The sequence below is a fragment of the Triplophysa rosa genome, linkage group LG16 (genome assembly GCF_024868665.1).
Source record: "Triplophysa rosa linkage group LG16, Trosa_1v2, whole genome shotgun sequence".
NCBI lineage: Eukaryota > Metazoa > Chordata > Actinopteri > Cypriniformes > Nemacheilidae > Triplophysa > Triplophysa rosa.
This window is the reverse complement of record NC_079905.1, coordinates 5,720,644-5,741,692: the sequence shown is the minus strand read 5'-3', so window position 1 is coordinate 5,741,692 and position 21,049 is coordinate 5,720,644. Positions and strand designations below refer to the sequence as shown.

Genomic DNA, 21,049 nt, shown 5'->3' with positions numbered 1-21,049 from the left:
AAGGTGGAGGTCTTCATCAACGGCATCCCATCATGGTGTTCAGGTGATTGTAGTTTCACATGGAGTGAGTCTAAGACCCCAACACTGACTGGAGTTTCTCCCACAGAAGGTGTAGTAAACAATAAACATCCATGTACAATACAATTCTGTTCTCTGGATTATTTTTTTGAGTTTTGGTTGGTGGTATGGCTTGTATTTCAGGTTCCAGTGGTTTGGCAACTGTTCTCAACATAACCGGATCTGGATTTGATGGTGGCAATGTCACAGTAAAGACTGGTGATGTGGAATGCTCTGTCCAAGAGGTCACCAGTGAGTCAAACCCCAATAATATCATCCTCATAAATCAAATCAAAATGAGAGTTCTGTAACTTTTAGCCCATGTCTGTTCGCTTATGATAGATGTCAATACGTAGAGACTAAAAAAAGCACTATTAAAGAAGAAATCTGATAAAGTAATTTGTTATGTGTTCCAGACACCTATATAACCTGCAGAGTTGGTCCAGCGAGTGCTGGCATCCAACCAGTGTCTCTGAGTTTCTCTGGCCTGGGCAATGCCCGATACCAGAACGGCACCAGTTTTAACTTCACACACCTGTTAGGAGTGACCTCCATATACCCCACCACAGGAAGTACAGCAGGTACATGACAACACTATAAAAGATCACTTGCATCAGCTCAACTTGGATTAAACAAGTCTCAGCAAAGCAGTTGTTAACACATTAGGCTTTATAAATAATCATTTTGGCTTCACAGGAGGGGCGATTCTGACTGTGTTTGGTTGTGGATTCAGTATTAATACAGCTGTCACCATTGGCACCAAGCCGTGTAATGTTATTGAAGCAGAATTTACCCAGCTGAGATGCAGAGTTCCTGCTGTAAGTAAGGCTTATTATAAAAAGTCAGCACCTACAGTATTACTTTTGGCAATTAACATGTGGGTGGACTATTGAAATAAAATGCAACCATGTTTCAGTCCATATATAAATCTTTTGTGTGACATGTCAATCAGGGGTCAGCAGGTCAACAGACTGTAACAGTGACCACGGGAGAGATGTCAGCAACATCAGATGAATCCTTCACATACAACAACACTCTGATGGCCACCATCACTGCTGTCAGCCCCCACACTACAACAGTATTCGGTAAGATTGCATCAATCTTCAATAAATTGTTTGTCTCTCCTTTAAACATGCTAACTTTTCAAGGTAAGGCTTTTCGACAGAAGAAAAACAAGTTTTTCTAATCTTCCTGTATAATGCATTTGTATGCATAGGAAGTCACTTTGGATTAAAGCATTTACTAAATGAATAAACGTAAAAATGTAAATGTAAAACATGAGAATCATACAGTGGTATTGAGACTTCATTAAATGCCTTTTTTTCTTAACTTATTTGTCATGTCTGCTGTCAACGTTAACTAGACTCTGTAGTGTTGATAGCAACAGTAAGCTGGAAAATATACACAACATCAAATAGACACTGTCAATATAATTAACCTTAAATATGGGCCCTACGTACAGTTAGTGTATTCCCCTGCCTTACAAATTCAATTGGACACAGACAGCGTCTGTTCTAGGGGAGACTTGAAAATAAAGACCACAGACATGGGATACTACAAACTGGTAAAATCACATTCAAATGTCAAGTGTCTCTTTGTATCATATTGTTTTGATCTTAATTACTACCTCAGTTATACCTTCCCCCATGTGACCGCAGGAAAGGGTTCTATAGATTTTTACACTCTTTTGTGCTCAGTGTCACTTTGGCTAAAGTCACGCATCAGAAAAGCCGGTTTGGCTACAGTAATGCAGTCCTCAGCTGGTTTGGCTTCAGGACCAGGAACACTGTTCAAACAAATCTGTATGTGTGTATGTCTATTTTCAAAATGTAGTGACTCATTTTACCCCCTGATTTATTGTGGTAAAGGGTTCAGGAATCTCACCATTCTGGGCTCAAATTTTGAAGAGCGGGTCAATGGCAGCTCTGTTCTGGTTGGTGAGACTGAGTGTGAATTGTTACAGTGGACCAATGAAAACATTACCTGCATGTTGCCCAAACTCACTCCAGCTGTATACGACATCCACGTGAGAGTCGGGAACCAGGGATATGCCATAACCAGGTCTCAGATCACTCACTGCAATGTCATATTTTTATGTTAAAAGCATACAGTTCACAAGAGAATGATGAAATGATTTTGTTGTTTTCTTCATGTAGTGCTGGTGTTAATACCACTATAGAGGTTGTTCTGAAGGTGACAGGCTTCTCTCCACCGATGGGCTCTTTGTATGGAGGAACCACCATCACCATCAGAGGCTCTGGGTTCAGCTCGGTCCCATCAGACAACAATGTGACTCTGGGTAAGACAAGAGCACGAAATGTTACGAAAAAAGAACATTCTAGTTCTGTGAAAGGTCAAGGTATTTGATAAACACTGAGCAACTGTTGTATTGTCATGGTTGTGACTCAGCAAAACTGTTTTTCTACAGGAGACACACAATGCAGGGTAACAGAAGCTTCAGACAGACAACTGACATGTGTAACCCAGCCAACCGAAAAAACATACACCGTGACAAATCAAGGTTTCCACACGGGTAATATATCTTTTTGATTTGATCTTTTTCACGGTCACGCACATCAGCTGAATACTTCAGAGGCATTGTCACAATGACTGTCAAAAAGCATCAATGACAAACGTTAGCGACAGTAAAGTAGCAGAATATTCCACAGCACCTGATGCTTTTTGAAGGTCTTGGGTTTACAAAAGTTAATATTGTTTTTTGTATATCTCTTTAAAATCATTATTCTGTTTACCTTTCTGCCTTTTCTCACATTCTTGGTTGGCAAGGTTTGTTTGTAAAACAAGAGAATAAAATTAAGAAAATAAATCAAACAGGTAATATCTGCAATTAAAGTGAAATGAAAATTCTTTCATCATTTTCTCACCCGCTTGTCCTATCAAGTCTGTATGACTTTCTTTCTTCCGCAGAACACAAAAGAAGATATTTTGAAGAATGTTGTTAACTGGCCCCCATTCACTTGCATTGGTTTTGTGTCAATACAATAGAAGTGAATGAGGGCCAGTGCTGTTCGGTTGCCAACTTTCTTCAAAATATCTTCTTTTGAGAGGTTTGAAATGACAAGAGAGTGAGTAAATGATGACACAAGTTTTATTTTTGGGTGAACTTTCAGTCTGATTATCTTAATGTAAGTAAATGAATGTGTTTTATACTCTATTCCTGAATTGCAATTTTGTGACTACATGTGCCTGTTTGCATGACTGAATGCATGTATACCTACTATGTGTGTTCAGTGTACGGTCAGGGTTACACCTGGAGCCCGTCTGCACTTATAGTCTCAGTTGGGGACACAGTGGTTTGGAGCTGGGAGGCACTGGCTTTTGTCTCTGATCTGGGCTACAGGGTCTTCAGTGTGTCCAGTCCCAGCAGTATTGATTATGATGGCATTGCATTCAAAAGTGGAGACACCAAAACTGCCAGAGGTACAACAACCCACAACATCAGTTGCATACAGTTCAGCATTTAGTGGTACTCAAAATTTTTCCACTAGGACCATGAAATATTTTCCATAAAAATAATATTTAATATTAATAGTTTATATATGCCATAGATTTGCATACTGGACAAGTCATTTGGCACATTTTGTATTTCTAATGTACCTTTTACAAGCTACACAACACCACAAAGTGCAAATTATGTTTGGTTTGCCTTTGGTTGCCAGTCACTGCCGAAAACAATGCATTGACAATATGCCTTTGTGGTATAATAAGGCTACATTCCGGTAAAGAAAATGAAAAGGACAATAAGAGTTGGTGACACAATGTTAGTTGAGGGAAAATCTGACGCTCTTGCTCTTTGTACCTGTTCTGGCTTTAGGGTTTTTCAGCTATCGTTTCACATCTCCTGGAGTTTATTACTATAGTAGCGGCTTCATTGACTCCAGTAACCAGAAGACGATGCAGGGCGTAGTGACCGTCAGACCTTTGGAGGAGAGACCTGTTGGGCTTCAGGTGTCTGTAGCTGGAATACAGGCCTCTGTGAATTTAGGTACAACAGAGTTATCTTTGTGTAATTTTTACACCACTAGCATCAACAAATTGCATTGCAAGGATAACAACTGATTATTAAAATGAAAACTGCATTTTAAGATGGGATACAGAATGTATTTGAACACAGAAAACATTACGTACATCTGCTTTAGACTCTCACTAGTTTGGTGGGGAATAGGTGGGTACAGTATAACCCATTTCTATGTCCTCCACAGTTTCAAGGCAAGCGAGGTCACCTGGGTCACAGTGTGTGGCCACTCCCGACTGTCAAATGGGGGTTTCTTATGACCCCTCTACAGGTCGGTACTTCACATTTATCTCCTGTGCCACTCCTACTGTAAATAACATTACTCCTCACCACGGCACCACCCATGACATCATCACCATCCAGGGATCTCGCTTTAGCAGTATCTCCTGTGCAAATGAGGTGAGGTGAAGAGATCAATAAAGACATCAAAACTGACCTCAGTTTAGGGAATATCAAAGATTCAAAATTCAATATATATGACAATATATGTAGACAATAATGTTTTTCGGATTATTGTCTGGCAACTAAAGGTCGATGTTGGAGGTCATCCATGTCATATCATCAGCTGCACTTCAACTCAGATTAACTGTAAACTCAGTCCTGACAGCGGCGCTCCAGTGGGCACACCCTTACCCATAAACGTCCGGGTCAACAACGTGGGTACAGCCATCATGACAATGCCGAACGAGAACGACCGCAGATTTGTGGTTCTACCTGTGGTTGATTCTGTCTCTCCCTCTGTGGGCAGCACGACCGGCTACACACGTCTCTTCATCTCTGGCTCTGGTTTTGTGAACGCATCTGTGATGGTAGCAAATGTTCAATGTAATGTAGTTTCCATGAACTACTCACAAATAGTGTGAGACACCTCACCGTCTTCGGCCCGCAGGGGAAACGTTGTGGTTTATGTAAACACCATCTCTTCCTCTTGCAGTTCTGAGTGCATGTTTGAATATTCTCAGTCTGTTACACCAGTTGTCTCCAGCGTGTCACCTGACTCTGTTACTGGAAACTCTACTACTGTTGTGGTCACTGGCAGTGGCTTTGGGAACAATAAAGCCGATCTAAGGGTATCTGCTGATGACATAATACTGGAAGTCACAGGGGTTACAGATGACAACATCACACTTTTGGTCGGTGCTCTGCCTGCTGGGGGACATGCCCTACGAGTGGAGGTGATGAGTAAAGGTCTCGCCACAGGACTCTTGACCCTGACCAGCACACCACAGGCCACCATCCAACCAACATCAGGAAGCATTGCTGGAGGAACTCCACTCTTGATCGAAGGAAATGGCTTTGTGGAAGATAATACCACTGTGATGCTTGATGGCATCCGTTGCCAGATATTAGAAGTGACCCCAGACAGAGTGAAATGTTTAACACCTCCTCATGCAGAGGGAGAAGTGCGGGTGGATATTTGGGTGTATGGTGTTGAGTACCCACAACTACATTTCAATTACACCATCACACAAACTCCAAATATCACCTCAGTGAGCCCTGGAACAGGTAAGAGTCAGGTTTCTTGCTTCTGTATACAATCAGTCTTACAATGTTCACTAACAGTTAAAAAAGGTTACAAATTCCCATTGAATGAGAATTCAGTCATCATAATGCTGCTGACATCTTTTCCTCACAGGTCCTGTTGGAACACAGATCAGCATCTCTGGTTCAGGCTTTGGCACAGACGCAGCGCTCGTCTCAGTGAACATTGATGCTGTGGGTTGTAATGTGACATCCATCACAGATATACAGCTGATGTGCACTGTTGGTGAACACGCAGGAGGAACGTTTCCGGTTAGGTTATATCATCAGGTCAAAGGTCATGCCTTATCTCAGTCTGTCTTCAGCTATGAGCTGCTGCTGACACGGGTCACACCAAATGAAGGTAATCAAATACCTAAAAAATAAAATAAAAACACTTTCTGAACTCAGAATAAATCACATCACAATCATAAATCCAATGGCAAATCAAAATTCTATATCAAATTTGGTTTTCAAGACTCACTGCCCAAATATAGTAATAAAACACTACAGAATACATTTGTTCTGTGTTGTTTTAGGAAGCTATGCTGGAGGAGCTGTTGTTGCCATTCAAGGCTCTGGATTCGACCCAAACACCACCAGAGTTCTCATCTGTGACAGAGAATGTAACGTGGACCTGCAGAACTCCACATCTAACCAACTGTACTGTGAGGTCCCGTACAACAATGGTATGCACTACTTTCTCAAAAGCATCGTGTGTGTCTTAAAAATGCATGGTTTGCGTAAAAAACAATATTCTACTATTGTACCATGAGATCGAAAACAATAGTCTCTTTAGAAAAAATGCCTAAAAATGGGATGCCAGGAATGCTAAAACAAGTCAATCAAAAACGAGGAAAAGACCTTTGCGACAGCTGAGACGCAGGTCACGGGTAATTTAAGACGAAAAGAAAGCTCTGTCTGTCTGCTACAGCACATGTGTCTGTCTTTCAGGGAATGAAACCGAGCAGGTCTGCATGGTTTCAGTGATGAATGGAAATGATACAGTCAGCATCACAGCCGGCTACACATACAGATCCTCTTTAACCCCTGTGATCACTGATGTCACACCACGCAGGGGAGGAACAGCTGGAGGAACCAGACTCACTATTACAGGCTCAGGTTTTCGGTGACAGACCAGAATTACAATAAAACAGCAAAAATCTGTATAGAACTAAACTAATAAATAAATAAATGTACATTAATGTGTGCAATATTACAATATTTAACATCTTATAAATCTTAAAATATCAATATCAGCAGTTGATAATCATACACAGTGGCTACAGATGAATTTGATAAATGAAGCCTTAAAAATGTTTAATTTACTTTTCTTGTCTCACCTGTAGTGCAAACACCAGTGAAGTTACTGTGACTATTGCGGGATCTGTCTGCGACGTCCAGTCAGCCAATGAGACACAGATTATTTGTGTGACCAACGATCAACCAAAATCCCAGGAAACTAAAGTGCGAGTCCTGATAGGAAACAGAGGAATCGCCAGAATGGTAACACCAAGATATATTTAATATCAGATTATCCGAAATTTAAATAACTACAAACTAACCAAGAAGGTTTAAAATACCTAAAGAGAACTATCAGCCAAAATTGACCTATAACTCTTAACCCCCCTGAAACTAAAACTGAGTTGTAGTTGATTAAATTACTGCTGACAAGTACAGCCAGTGCTGAAGATGTTTCTTCTGTTTATCAGGACCGTGCTGATTTCTTCTACATTGACGTGTGGTCATCTCCCTATACGTGGGGTGGTCTCTCTCCTCCTGAGAAGGGCACATTTGCTGTAATCACTGCTGGTCAGACCATCCTGTTGGACACCAGCACCCCTGTCCTAAAGATGCTCCTAATCCAGGGTGTGTTCATTTAGACAAATTCTACCTTCATAAATATATGGCATGAATTCCAAAGGTAAATAACCTTAAGCCAGCACACCAACACACGTTATACACTGACGGCTTTGTGAATGTTATCATTTTTCTTTTAAGGCGGGCGGCTGATTTTTGACGAGGCAGATATTGAGCTACAGGCGGAGAACATTCTGATCAAAGATGGTGGAGCTTTACAGATAGGCACAGAGCAGCAGCCCTTCCAGCATAAAGCCATCATCACACTGCACGGACACCTGCGGTCTAAAGAACTTCCTGTCTATGGTGCCAAGACCCTGGCTGTCAGAGAGGGAGTGCTGGATCTGCATGGTATGCTTGTACAGTACAGTATTAAAGCAACACTTTGTAGTTTTTTGACCTTAAAAAAATGTCTCTAAAATGATTTCAGTGGTAGAACAACTCTTAACCGGACAAATTCTACTGCCACTGCTACCTGAGTAGCTTCATAGCGGCTACAACCATACTCTGTAAGTTCTGTGTTCGGGTCGGTACACACAGCTCCGCCCATCCCCTGCCTGCAGAAGAGTGCAATATGGTTTCCAAACAACGTTTCTGCATTTGCCGGTTCCATCATCTTAGTAAATAAATTCACGTGTATTGCGCTGGCCACGGGGATGCTTGTACAGCGACATTATTTACAACACTGGTAACAGAGAATTGCGCTTATCAACCACATGGGGGAAGCTGTAAGCAAAAGTTCTAAAGTGTTGGTTTAATGTTGAAAATAAAGAAAATACCCTTGACACATCCTGTATATAGCCTATGCAGTGCACCGTCTAAAAGCATAATTGTGAAGAAACATTCACAATGTTTAAAATTTTATTTAATATCATTTTTTCATATCAATATAGTAATATCTATTTTTTTCAAATTATATAGTGAGCACATCAAATACTGTAAGTATAAGTGAAATTTAGCACTCAAATTAAGTGCTATGTCAAATGTTTTGATACATCACCCTTTGCTTTCATTAGTGTAATAGTGAAAGTGACCTATTTGTCAGATATGGTGACCCATACCCGAAATGTGACCTCTGCATTTAACCCATCCAGTGAGTAGTGAACACACGCACAGCAAGTGGTGAACACACGTACACCCGGAGCAGTGGGCAGCTATCACTGCAGACAAACTCTGTCAGTTTAGTTTATTATGTGAATAAACTGTGATTTTATTCAATTCAAGAGTCAAAATATCAAAGTCAGAAACACAACCCTCTGTAGAAAATGAGGTAATCCTCACAGATTTAGAAATGACCTACATTACAGTGCCTAAAGCATTGGTTAAATAACAAAGCCCCTAGGATGACTTCACTTAGGTGCTACATTTCCCTGATACAGACACCACAGTTCACACTCTCCCTACAGTGACATGTTTTGTTTAAGGTTTTTCTATAATTGTGTTTCTTCAGGAATCCCAGTACCTGTAACATGGACTCGTCTTTCTCAGACTGCACAAAGTGTCTCCAGCACTCTGACACTGATGGATGCCGTCACCTGGAAGGCTGGAGATGAAATTGTCATTGCTTCCACAGGGCACAGGTACAGTATGAATGCACCGAGAAAGCTGGAGTGAAACTCAGTTTCAGGTTCATTGAAGAGAAACCACTGAATCTTATAGAAACCAAACTTCAAACTAGGAACTTGGAATGAGCAGCTAAAATGAAAATTAGGCTGTTATCTATAAGAATATTTAAGCATTAATGTTCAGAAAAGCAAGCAAATTATTTTCAGAAATATTTCTTATGAATCCACAGACACAGCCAGAGAGAGAATGAGTTGAGGAGAATTGCTTCAGTTTCAGATGACGGCAGGACCCTCAATCTGACCGAACCCCTCACCTACACTCATCTGGGTGTGTCCGTCAATCTGCCTGATGGGACTGCTTTTCAAGCAAGAGCAGAGGTGGGACTTCTTACCAGAAACATTGTTATCCGTGGATCCAACAACCAGGAGTGGAATGATCAGATACCAGCATGCCCTGCCGGATTCAACACAGGTTTGGTTGTTTCTCCAGTTTAGAGAGTTATTCATGCTCATTGAAAATCACTTGGCCAACCAATCTGGCAACCACATTCCAATAAATTGTATTATAGATATTCATATATTTATATTTTCTTACAGGGGAATTTGCAGTCCAGACATGTTTCCAGGGGAGGTTTGGAGAGGAAGTAGGAAGTGATGAGTTTGGTGGCTGCATCATGTTCCATCCACCACAACCAAACCAAAACCTGTCAATTGGAAGAATTGAATACGTTGAGGTAACAGTTTGATGAATGACTGTAAACAAACCCAAATGACTACCTTTAGTTTCCAAGTCCATTTGAGATCTTTATTATATTATACATTCAATCATGGCATTATTTTTATGATTGTCCTCCCTCCTTCAGATTTTTCATGCTGGACAGGCGTTCCGTCTGGGACGCTACCCAATCCACTGGCATCTAATGGGAAATGTTCAGTACAAGTCGTATGTGCGTGGCTGTGCCATTCATCAATCTTATAACCGTGCTGTTACTATCCACAACACTCACAACCTGCTGGTGGAGCACAACGTCATCTACGACATTAAGGGTGGAGCCTTCTTTATTGAAGATGGCATTGAGACAGGAAACATCTTGCAGTATAATCTGGCAGTATTTGTAAGACAGAGCACAAGTTTGCTAAATGATGACGTGACTCCAGCTGCATACTGGGTAACAAACCCAAATAACATCATTAGACACAATGCTGCAGCCGGTGGAAGTCACTTCGGTTTCTGGTACCGCATGAACAATAACCCTGATGGCCCATCCTATGATGCCAACATCTGTCAGAAGAGAGTACCACTTGGGCAGTTCTTCAACAATACTGTGCATTCACAGGGCTGGTTTGGCTTGTGGATCTTCCAAGAGTATTTCCCCGTGCGTAATGGTCTCTGTAACTCCGTAACGCCGGCACCAGCTGTCTTCCGTCGCCTGACGTCCTGGAACAATGAGAAAGGAGCTGAGTGGGTGAATGTTGGAGCTGTGCAGTTCAGTGAGTTCCTCATGGTCAATAATGAGAAAGCAGGAGTGGAGGCCAAGAGGATCATTCGGACCTATGTCAGTGGATGGGGGCTGGAAGCAGGTGCAGCTGTGGTAAATAGCACAATAGTGGGTCACGTAGACGAGCTGGGACTGGGAAATGATTACTGCACCACTCATGGTGTTGTTCTCCCTCTGGATGATGGCATGAGTGTCATAAACACCAAGTTTATGAGCTTCAACCGCTCATCGTGTGCAGCTGTCGGGGTGGCAGAAGTCATTGGAACCTGCACGTTCCGCTGTGGAGGCTGGAGCGCCAGATTCAGTGGAATCCAATACTATCAATCACCCAACAAGGCCAGATTCAGATGGGAGCACGAGGTGGCGCTCATAGATACTGATGGATCCCTGACAGGTCCAGACCTTTTACAGATTAAGATAACAGATTATTTTATATACTGTATATATATATATATATATATATATATATACAGTATATATATATGTTATATATCAAATTTATGAATTAATTTAAATCTCACTATAAAAGCTTATACTGTACATAACAGTCTCTTTATATTTATAAAAAGGTAACATGAACTCCAAGGTGGTGCCGATGAGTAACCTACTCGACCCAAGTCACTGTACTCAAGCAGTTGATTGGAGTGTTGGCGTCCCTGGAGCTGTATGTGACAACACCACTAACTTCCACCGGCTGATTTTTTACAATTCTGCGCCATCTTCACTTTGGGCTAACAATGTGATTCTCACCAACTCTATTGGTAGGGTGAAATAAGCAACTTTTGAGCTGATTGAGTGTAAAAAGATGCGTGCGCATTTGTCAGATGCATTTTCGTACAATTCACTCTGCCTTCATGTACTTTGTAATGACAGACCCAAAATCTCTTTTTAGGGTCGTGTGTGCTACCTTTCCTTCAAAAGATGGTGACTCACACAAATGGCTGGATGGCGATGGTGCCTACAAGCCAAACCTACAACTGGCAGTTTGAGCGTGGTTCCCAAATCACCAACATCTCATATAATGCAATGATCTATGGCTTTAAGGTAAAGTGTGCATTCCTAATATTGCATTAAACCCACATATTGGTTTTCTGCATTTAAAACCATTAAAGGAACAATATAGAAGACTTGTGCACTATATTCCAAGTCTTTACAATGGCTTTGTTTGACATAGAAAATAAAATGTCATTCAATTTAAAATGATAACAATTATGTTGTGTTCCTCACATAAAGCTCCCATACGGCTTTAAAAGACTTGGACACAATATACTATATAGTGTGTCTTTATTAAAACAAGCTGCTATGTTTAATTTTGGTGAACTATTCATTTCTGTCACTGCCGTCAAAAATGATTGACAATTCGTATACATTTTAGATTGGCGGTATGGTTCTGTTCTGGGCAAAAAAACTCCCTGCCCATACATGCAGCCAACATGAATAAGAGCAGGGAGCGCAGTGATAACCCCCCTCAGGGTAAACAGAACAGAACAAGAAGATGTCATTAGTTCTTAATGACATTTAAGTGTAACACGTAATGTAAAGTAATTGAGACTGTGAAAAGGAATAACAGTCAAGTCCCAATTGAAAATGTGAGGTGGAGCTGGGGATGGAGGAGGGTAATTTACTCCTGAGCAACGCGAAAAGCTGCTGATGTAGCTGAATGAAATTTAAACGGAAGCTGTGATTGCGTCATATTTCTATAGGAAGATTAGGATCAGGTGATGCGGGCTTGACTCCCGTGACCTGCCAGAACTAACACTATACGCTTGATTTGTTTTATCATTTAGTAAGTCTCATTTTTCTTTTCTCTCCTGACAGCCAGAGAATTTTGTAATTCTGAATCACAACCTTACTCAAACACCCGACCAGTTCCAAATTATAGATAAACGAAATGGTTCCTCTCAACCCCTAAACCCTGCTGTGAATGTAAATGGGGACTGGTACTTCAACCAGTCTACAAACAATCTCTATTACATGGGTAAAACTATTCATCACCAAAAACATTTGCTAATTTAACCATATCGTATTAAATGCTATAGCTTAATGTTCAAATATCTTTATAATAAATGATTCAAGTTTGTCATATTTTGACTAGTGTCTGGAAGAGACCGTCTAGCTAACCGGATGAGAAGGAACAGTGTGGACCGGTCGCTTAAAGACAGATTAGTCAGCTTCAATGTGTATCAGTGTTACTATCCCAGGTGTATCACACCAACACAACCTCCACCAGCTACTTTAGCTCCAACGCCCAGCCGAAGACCTGCAAACTTCATGTATGTATACACATGGCACATTTTTTTTTATGTTCAAAATTATTACATTGACTTACCTTCCATTACTTGATGTTGACTTCATAAAACATATGTTGGATGTAGTCTCTGGTCAAATGCGTCATTCTGGAGGTCAAGCCCAGAAAACAACTTCACCGTACCACAAACAGGCTCTGATGTGGTCATTCCAACAGGCAAGTAACTCTAACACCTCAAATCCTATGTGTAACAATGTTCCTATAAACGGGAAGAAGGAGGCGGGAACCGGCGAACATTAAACCAAACTTTTAATAAAATAAACAAACAAAAAAAACCCATCTCGTCCCGCTCTGCTTGTCACACTATGCAAAGACAATAAAAACAAAGCTGTTTAGGTCCTAAAACCCAGACAATGGGCTTATCCAGACAACGTTTTCCTCTTTAGGTTTTAATATAAAGTTTTAACAGAACTTAAAATTCATATTTTGTGTGTATTACACACAGTCATATATCAAAGGTGAATTCAGAAGCCCTTGAGTTAAAAAGTGGCAAACAACTACTCAGGTTTACATTATCGACAAATCAAACAACCACTAATCCTTATACATACTATAGCAACTTCTTTTTTTAGCTTCAGAGTTTTATTCATTGCTTATTTGTTTTATTTTACTATTTGAAAAATGGGGAAATTTCCAGAGGAACCCACTCATAGGCCTTCGGGTTGACACAACTAAACAGCTTTATTCAATGATACAAACTAAACTAAAAAACTAAAAATGTCCCACTTTGTCTTAAAGAGAAATGGGTGGTTGTAGATGTTGTAATACCTACACTGAACAAGCTGAAAATAGTTGGAGTTCTAGAGATTCCCGATACAAACAACGGCACCGTCAGTGGCTCACAATATAACAATATCGTTTTGCCTGCCACATACATCTCCATTCAGGTAAGAATCTACAGCAAATTGTATCCCATAATTCATTTAACTGACAATAGACTGCTAAATTAGCTTATACCATTATAAATTAGCGTACCATTACTCTTAATACTTTTAAAAAATCGGCGTAGTTAGAACAAACAAACTTATTGAAGACACATTCCCTTAAAGTCTAATACACTATTGTTCTTAATTAAATGAAATCAAGGGTGGACGTCTAATCGCTGGATGGGCTGATCAGCCCTTCAGAGGTGAACTACAGATCATACTGAAAGGAAACCATCGCACACCAGATTGGCTGTTGTCTGACATAAACCAAGGGTCTAAAGTGATGGGTAAGTGCTGAGATTTTGCATATGCAGTTACACCAAACATAAGAAATAGCACTCATAAATAGGTTTGTTTATAAGAAATTGAACATTGCCATTTTCCAGGTGTGTTTGGATCTCTTGATCTGTATGGCATGCCACACAATGTGTATCACACTAAACTGACTAGAACAGTCCAGGCAGGAAACAACACGCTCTTTCTGGAGGAAGCTGTTGACTGGAAGGTCAGAAGCTCTTTACAGATGACAAAACAGCACTTAAGAGAACCTAAGAGAACAATTTAATAGAATTTATCACATATTAAACTTGTTCTATTTCTTTGCATTAAAACACACTTTATGTCTTACCTTTAGGTTGGAGATAAGATTCTGCTATCCACCACCAGTTATGACCCATGGCAAACAGAAATCCGCACCATAACTGGAGTCTCAGATCTCGACCGCACACTGACCCTGGACCGGCCTGTAACATACACACACATCGGTAAGGTCCTGTAGATCTGAGATTCTTAAAGGGATACTTCACCCCAAAATTAAAATTCTGTCATCATTTACTCACTCACCTTCGAATTGTTCCAAATCTGTATACATTTCTTTGTTCTGATGAACACAGAGAAACATATTTGGAAGAATGTTTATAACCAAACAGATCTTGCCCCCCATTTTTTTTGTTCTGTTGAACACGAAAGAAGACATTTTGAAGAATGTAAGACAGTTCTGGGGCACTTTTGACTACCATTGTATTTTTTCCTACTATGGGAGTCAAAATCTGTCTGGTTATAAGTATTCTTCCAAATATCTTTCTCTGTGTTCATCAGAACAAAAAAAGTATACAGATTTGGAACAACTCGAATGTAGGTAAATGATGACAGAATTTTCATTTTTTGGGGTGAAGTATACCTTTAAACTTTAGCTGCCCAAATCTGACATTTAAAGATGATAAACTTGCATCAAAACTATGGTTATTGTGGTAAATAAATTGTAAAACATCTTGGTATACAATAAGAAGGGTATTGGGAGGTATCAACTGAAATATTTTAACTCAACATGTAATACTCATTTTAACCTGCAGAGGCCACCATTACTGGCGTGATGACGTAACTACTTACAGGAGTTTGTAAATAGGTGCTGTAAAAATACATGTGGAAAATAATGCTAAAATAATAAAGAGAGGAAACCGATGGCACTATTTGGTGTATTTTATAGATTTTAATCATGTTGGTCAAAAACAATGTATTCTCATAATGTATGATTTCTATTAATGTGCCGGTGGTGGATGATAGTGTGTTAAAGTATTGACACTGGAATAAGTTTAGACGGTAGTTTAATGTTTACCTTGAACAACTTCAGACGTACAATAGCAAGCTACCAATATTTTAAATGTATTATCTAACACACGACTGTGGTCATACAGGACAAAGGTACAGTGTGCCAGGATCTTCTAGAAGCTATCAGCTTGCTGGAAATGTGGCTCTTCTGACCAGGAACATCAAGATCATTGGACAGGAATATCCAGAAATGAACACACAGTCTTATGGAGCAAGAGTGCTGGTGGGAACCTTCACAGAAAGAAGAATAACATACAGAGGTAAAACCTTATAAAAAAAGAATACAAAACCTTTCTGTAATTCTTTAGAAGGTCACCTGTCGGTTAGTGACAAATAAAGTGATTAATTTTTGTAAATTGAAGAATCATATTTGTAAATTGACCTGTAATTACGATGCTTGCGTTACAGGAAGAGCCCAGATCAGAAACGTTGAGTTCTACCACACAGGACAGGAGGGATGGAACGACCCGTCAGAACCGCGCTACTCTCTGGCATTTTTGAACCTGGGAAATGTGAGAGAACACAAAATCTTTATTCACATGCGTGATGGATGCTTTTCTGCATAACACATTGAGAACTGTTATGCATTAACACATTTTTTACAGGTGGCTGTTGAGTCCTACATCAAGGGATGTGCTTTTCATGATGGCTTCGCTCCTGCTATTGGGGTGTTCGGAACAGATGGACTGAATATCGATGACAACGTGATTCATCACACTGTTGGAGAAGGTACTGAAACTGTTTGTTGTGTTTGTTACTGAACAAAATGTAATCACTATGCTTTTCCTATCTGCATTTTTTATTCTTAAGGAATCAGAATATGGGGTGATAACATTGCTGCCCGCAGAAATCTGGTTACTCTGACACTGTGGCCCGGATCCTACAATGGAGCAGCGGAGACTTTTAACATTGAATGGAATGCAGCCATTGAGGTAAAAATATATTAATAACAAAAAACACACTGTACAACTAATTTTCTAAAACAGCATTAAATAATTATTACTGTTTATGTGTTGAAGGTAAATGAAGCAACCAACGTGATTCTTCAAGGGAATATTGTTGCTGGCTATGAACGAGTGGGATTCAGAATTGATGGAGAACCTTGTCCAGGTATATAAGACTGGTATATTTAATTGAATAGATTACATTTATGGTTACTCTAATAAAAATGAAAGTAACTTAAAGGCTTATGAACTATTTACGACTTAAATTTCCATTTGTCAACAGGATCTCCACGTTTAACGTCACAATGGAGTGAGAATGAAGCACATGGTGGTCTGTATGGAGTTTACATGAATAAAGACGGACTTGTTGGTTGCTCACAAATCCAGGGTTTCACCGTCTGGAGGAGTTTTGATTTTGGCATTTATGTTCAAGTATGATAAACAATCCACAAGTGTCTTAAATTGCCCATATAAGCATTTTGTAGATTCTCGGAAGATAGATTTTGTCCTCTCCTGTCCTCCAGGTCTCCATGAATGTGTTCATTTCTAACGTGACCCTTGTTGATAATGGAATGGGCATCATGCCTATTATCTACAGACCTCCATCTGTCAGCCACGAGTACGCAGATAAAACCGTTAGTGTACAGGTGAGGATGCACTCATGCAAAGCCAAAATGTCTGTCTAGGTGTTACCAAATAAACATCAAACTGCTTTCTAACATTAAGATTGTTACATCAATAAATCACTTGTATCAATTATTATATCATTTTTAAGTTAATGCTTAAAATAATTTTCTTGTTTTTTTTCAGGGGTCTCTGATTGTAGGCAGCAGCCCCAATTTCAACTGTTTGGACACACTGGCAACAACTGAGACCTATGTTTCACTCAGTGAAAGCCACAGAGCACCACGACCCCCTAAAGGTACAGTACAATAGAGCTGTAAAACAACAACAAACTTTTTTATTGATATTTAACAATATGTGATATTTAAATTTTTAAGTGTTTTTTTTACCTTTTTGCATTTGCCACATGATTTTATCCTAAGCAACTTTTACAGTAAGCTTGAAGTCAATGTTTTCAGTGTTATTTTGCACTAAATAAACTAAAAGAAACCGACTTTTAGATTTCAGTGCACTTTCTTTGTGCAACAGGTGGCAGGTCTGGAGTTTGCTGGCCGACGTTTGCATCTAGCCACAACAACGCACCACAGAAACCTCATCCTGGACTCATGAGCTACAACGCCATAGCTGGTTTGCTGACAGTCTCCGGTAAGCATCCTTTCAAAATGTGTTCAATCTCTAGATTTACAAATGGAATCTGCTACAAGCTGCTAAAATCTTGCTAAAGTCTGTTTCTATCCCCAGAGACAACATTTGTTGGCTTCAAGAATGTGTGTTCCACTGAAAGAAACTACATGTTCATGAGCAACCCACGAAATGAGGATTTACAACATCCAATCAGTGTTGAGAGAATCACCAAGATAGACAGCACAGAAGAATCTCTAGCATTCATTCATAACCCTGATCTGAGGTAAACGGGTTTGTCCTTTTCTTAACACAGTGTCCCATACAGGGAATTTTTTGTTACATCAATAAACAACCGTGACTGTAAATATGAGCAAAAATACATTCAGAAGTAAAAGTGATAAATTTGCTCTTACCATAGTAAAGTGAACCCATCAGACTGTGTGGACATGGACTGTGATGCTAAGAAGAAGACCATGTTGAAGGATCTGGATGGAAGTTTTCTGGGTGCAGTCGGAGCAGTGGTGCCCTATTCAGAGTACGAGTGGAACGGGGATGCGCGACATGGACTGGGCGATTACCGCATCCCTAAAGTCATGCTCACTGCTCTCAACGGCAGCCGCATACCTGTCAATCAAATAGCTCCTAATAAAGGTACATCAAAATGCAATCTTGTTTTTTTCCACAAACAACATTAATATATTATGAAACTGCAAGTGTTAAATCTTCATCACAACCATGATTTGGTGTTTTGGGCATTTTCATTGCTCTAGTAATATTTTTCTCTCTTGCGCTTAACATGTGAGTATGATGTTTTATGTGTACAGGTGTGATCAGAGACTCGTGTACTTACATGAGCACCTGGCAGAGCTACAAGTGCTTTGGACTGAATTATCAGATGCTGGTCATTGAAAGTCTAGACGCAGATACAGAGACAAGACGTCTTTCACCTGTGGCCATCCTGGGGGACACATATGTAGATCTGCTGAATGGTATAAGCCACTAACAACTTTTCATTAACTTTACATTAAATTACATTAAATCTCCTATATAAATGATTTCAAGATACAGACTATTATCTTATCTAGTTTAGGATTTTACAGAATCTGGAAGGATGTCATTGTTATGTTGTTTAATTTTAAACTAACTGTGAACATCTTATATCATTACAGGTCCACAAGACCACGGCTGGTGCACAGGCTACGCCTGTAGGAGAAGAGTCTCTCTCTTTCATGCCATTGTGGCCACCAATAAATCCTTTGATATCTTTTTCACCAGCACAACACCACAGAAGATGAGACTTATGATGCTCGATGCTAAACCTACAGAGGTTAGTCTGTTACTTAAGACACTACAATAGACACCGCATCTAGAGGGTAACTTCCTTTGTAATCATTTTATTTAATTTCACGTTGAACCATAATTAAAGGAATGTTTGGGAAAACAAACATCTATGCTATCATCTAGAGGTCGGCCGATATTGGATTTTGCTGATAACGATAACTAATGTGGGCAGTACCTGCCGATAACGATTAATTAACTATAGTTTTTTTATTGATTCTGAATCAAAACATAACACTAAGTAAAATAGCAAGGACGTTTATTGGGCTAGCCTACAACAATAAACAGTATTGCCTGAACCATGAAACGGTAACGTTTCTTTTAACAAAACACCTAAATATAAACTATATTGATAAGTATTAAACTCAACTGTATGGTTTAAACAAAAAATATAAGTAGGTGTTTTCTACATTGACCATTAAAAAAAAATTCTTGCATCAAATTAATGACAACTGATAGAGATCAATTGTTTACAAAACATTACAAAACAGTTTTTACTTAGACATAGCCTTGATGAGCATAGTCTTACTACTCTTGAAAATACTATTGTTTAAAAGCTGCATCATAAATGAATACATAGTATGAATGGCGTCATCTGCTTCGATGTGCAGCGAAGTCTGGGATCGCTGTAATCATAATGATCAACATAAGAATACAAAGCGCTTTGACAAACTTAGTCTCTTAGCAATATTCAGAAGTGTGTGCCAAGTCTCCGCAGACTCCGGAGGGGAGTGCCTTAATAATGCCATAATACTGTGGCACGTAGATATGCTGGCTCTGTTAAAGACTTCGTAGATTTACTTTGTCGACTTATTGCGCAAAATACAAACAAGAATGAAATTAAATACTTTTTAACATGTCCTGTGTACTGCAATGTGCTCTACCTTGTCATGGTCAAACTTTTAAATCCGCAAATAATGTAGCCGCTCCGTGCATAGTGCAGTCTCACGTGTTCTTCACGTATTCTCCACAAGCTGTCAGTATTACATTTTATTTCCGCCTCTAGAGGTCGCTGTTATACTCTGTACTTTCTCATTGCATATCACAGTAAAGCTTTCTCTGCTGCGTCTGGATCAAACGCAACCAGGAAAAACATATGTGGGGAGTTTTGCCGATCAACGAAAGTTATTGTTATCGTTATCGGCACCGATTTATCGAAAAATCGATGAATCGGTCGACCTCTAGTATCATCTTTGTAGACATTCATACATTAAAGACACATTACTATACACTATGTGTTTAGAGGATTTATATATTATCCAGGACTATTGCACTCAACATTGAACTTCTGTTATATACAGGCTGTTAGGGTGGCTGTATTTTACTCAAGCCCTCAGCGGTTAGACGTCTATGTAAACAACAAACTTGTTGCTCCAACTAACGCTCAGTGGAATGCAGGCAACACTGAATACACAGCACTTGAGCCCACATATCCAGGTAGAGTACAGTAGAGTCATGCAGATAATACAGCTCCCCCTACAGGCCAAAAAGACCAACGGGATTTATTATTTAAACATGAAAATAAACTGTTTTATGATTATAAAACATAAAGAATAATGATATGCTAATAATAATGCTAATGCATACATTTCTTTGAAATATGTAGTTAATAATAATACTACATAAGAAGCATTCTCACTAATGAGGTTTAGGACAACAACATAAAAAAATAAAATACTGCAATGTAAACAACAGTGGAGTTTCTCACTGTGGTGCTTTTTCCTCTCTGTTCTCTTAAGGTCAATATCTTCCAAGTTTTAACTCTGATCATGGCTCAAACTTCTTTGAACCAGACTACAAAATGCTGTATATACTTCTTCGAGGCTCAGAGCCGCTCCAGATCCGCACCTCGCCACTTCTTGTCGTGGCCTTTAACCTCCCAGCCATGACCGAAGCAGAGTTCTTCGGAGCTAATCTGATCAGAAATCTGGCTGCATTCCTCAAAGTACCACAGAACATGATTCGAATCACCAAGATCGTCCGTGCGGGCGGTGGTGCACGAAGACGGCGCTCTACTGGACTGACGGTGGAGATTGAGATCAGTCTGCCACCCGTCCAGACGTTTAGCACCAACACCACAAACAACTTGAACAGCACCGACAGCACCAACAACACCACCGGCACCACTGGTAGGACCAG

At 39.8% G+C, this 21,049-nt stretch overlaps 1 protein-coding gene and 1 long non-coding RNA gene across 2 annotated transcripts in view; one reads left to right on the top strand and one right to left on the bottom strand.

Annotated features, from left to right (window-relative positions):
* LOC130567192 (fibrocystin-L-like) overlaps positions 1–21,049 on the top strand; it is a 33,706-nt gene that overhangs the window by 11,155 nt on the left and 1,502 nt on the right. The window contains 46 exon segments of the mRNA XM_057355141.1: positions 4–109; positions 202–309; positions 474–638; positions 754–875; positions 1,010–1,142; positions 1,926–2,118; positions 2,214–2,356; positions 2,486–2,590; positions 3,310–3,498; positions 3,893–4,063; positions 4,281–4,492; positions 4,624–5,599; positions 5,730–5,978; positions 6,154–6,303; positions 6,569–6,743; positions 6,964–7,120; positions 7,327–7,483; positions 7,616–7,825; positions 8,925–9,054; positions 9,270–9,511; positions 9,637–9,773; positions 9,903–10,932; positions 11,108–11,299; positions 11,431–11,582; positions 12,357–12,516; positions 12,634–12,811; positions 12,914–13,002; positions 13,585–13,733; positions 13,933–14,059; positions 14,159–14,277; positions 14,407–14,536; positions 15,467–15,640; positions 15,789–15,892; positions 15,986–16,109; positions 16,191–16,312; positions 16,400–16,490; positions 16,608–16,756; positions 16,849–16,971; positions 17,135–17,246; positions 17,477–17,593; positions 17,690–17,855; positions 17,991–18,223; positions 18,397–18,561; positions 18,742–18,899; positions 20,212–20,347; positions 20,650–21,039. Of these exon segments, the coding sequence (XP_057211124.1) occupies positions 4–109; positions 202–309; positions 474–638; positions 754–875; positions 1,010–1,142; positions 1,926–2,118; positions 2,214–2,356; positions 2,486–2,590; positions 3,310–3,498; positions 3,893–4,063; positions 4,281–4,492; positions 4,624–5,599; positions 5,730–5,978; positions 6,154–6,303; positions 6,569–6,743; positions 6,964–7,120; positions 7,327–7,483; positions 7,616–7,825; positions 8,925–9,054; positions 9,270–9,511; positions 9,637–9,773; positions 9,903–10,932; positions 11,108–11,299; positions 11,431–11,582; positions 12,357–12,516; positions 12,634–12,811; positions 12,914–13,002; positions 13,585–13,733; positions 13,933–14,059; positions 14,159–14,277; positions 14,407–14,536; positions 15,467–15,640; positions 15,789–15,892; positions 15,986–16,109; positions 16,191–16,312; positions 16,400–16,490; positions 16,608–16,756; positions 16,849–16,971; positions 17,135–17,246; positions 17,477–17,593; positions 17,690–17,855; positions 17,991–18,223; positions 18,397–18,561; positions 18,742–18,899; positions 20,212–20,347; positions 20,650–21,039 (8,920 nt within the window).
* On the bottom strand, positions 18,082–19,881 carry LOC130567193 (uncharacterized). Its single transcript, XR_008964555.1, has 3 exons — positions 19,795–19,881; positions 18,423–18,530; positions 18,082–18,196 (listed from the first exon to the last, which is right to left on the bottom strand). It is a non-coding gene; the product is annotated as an uncharacterized LOC130567193 (long non-coding RNA).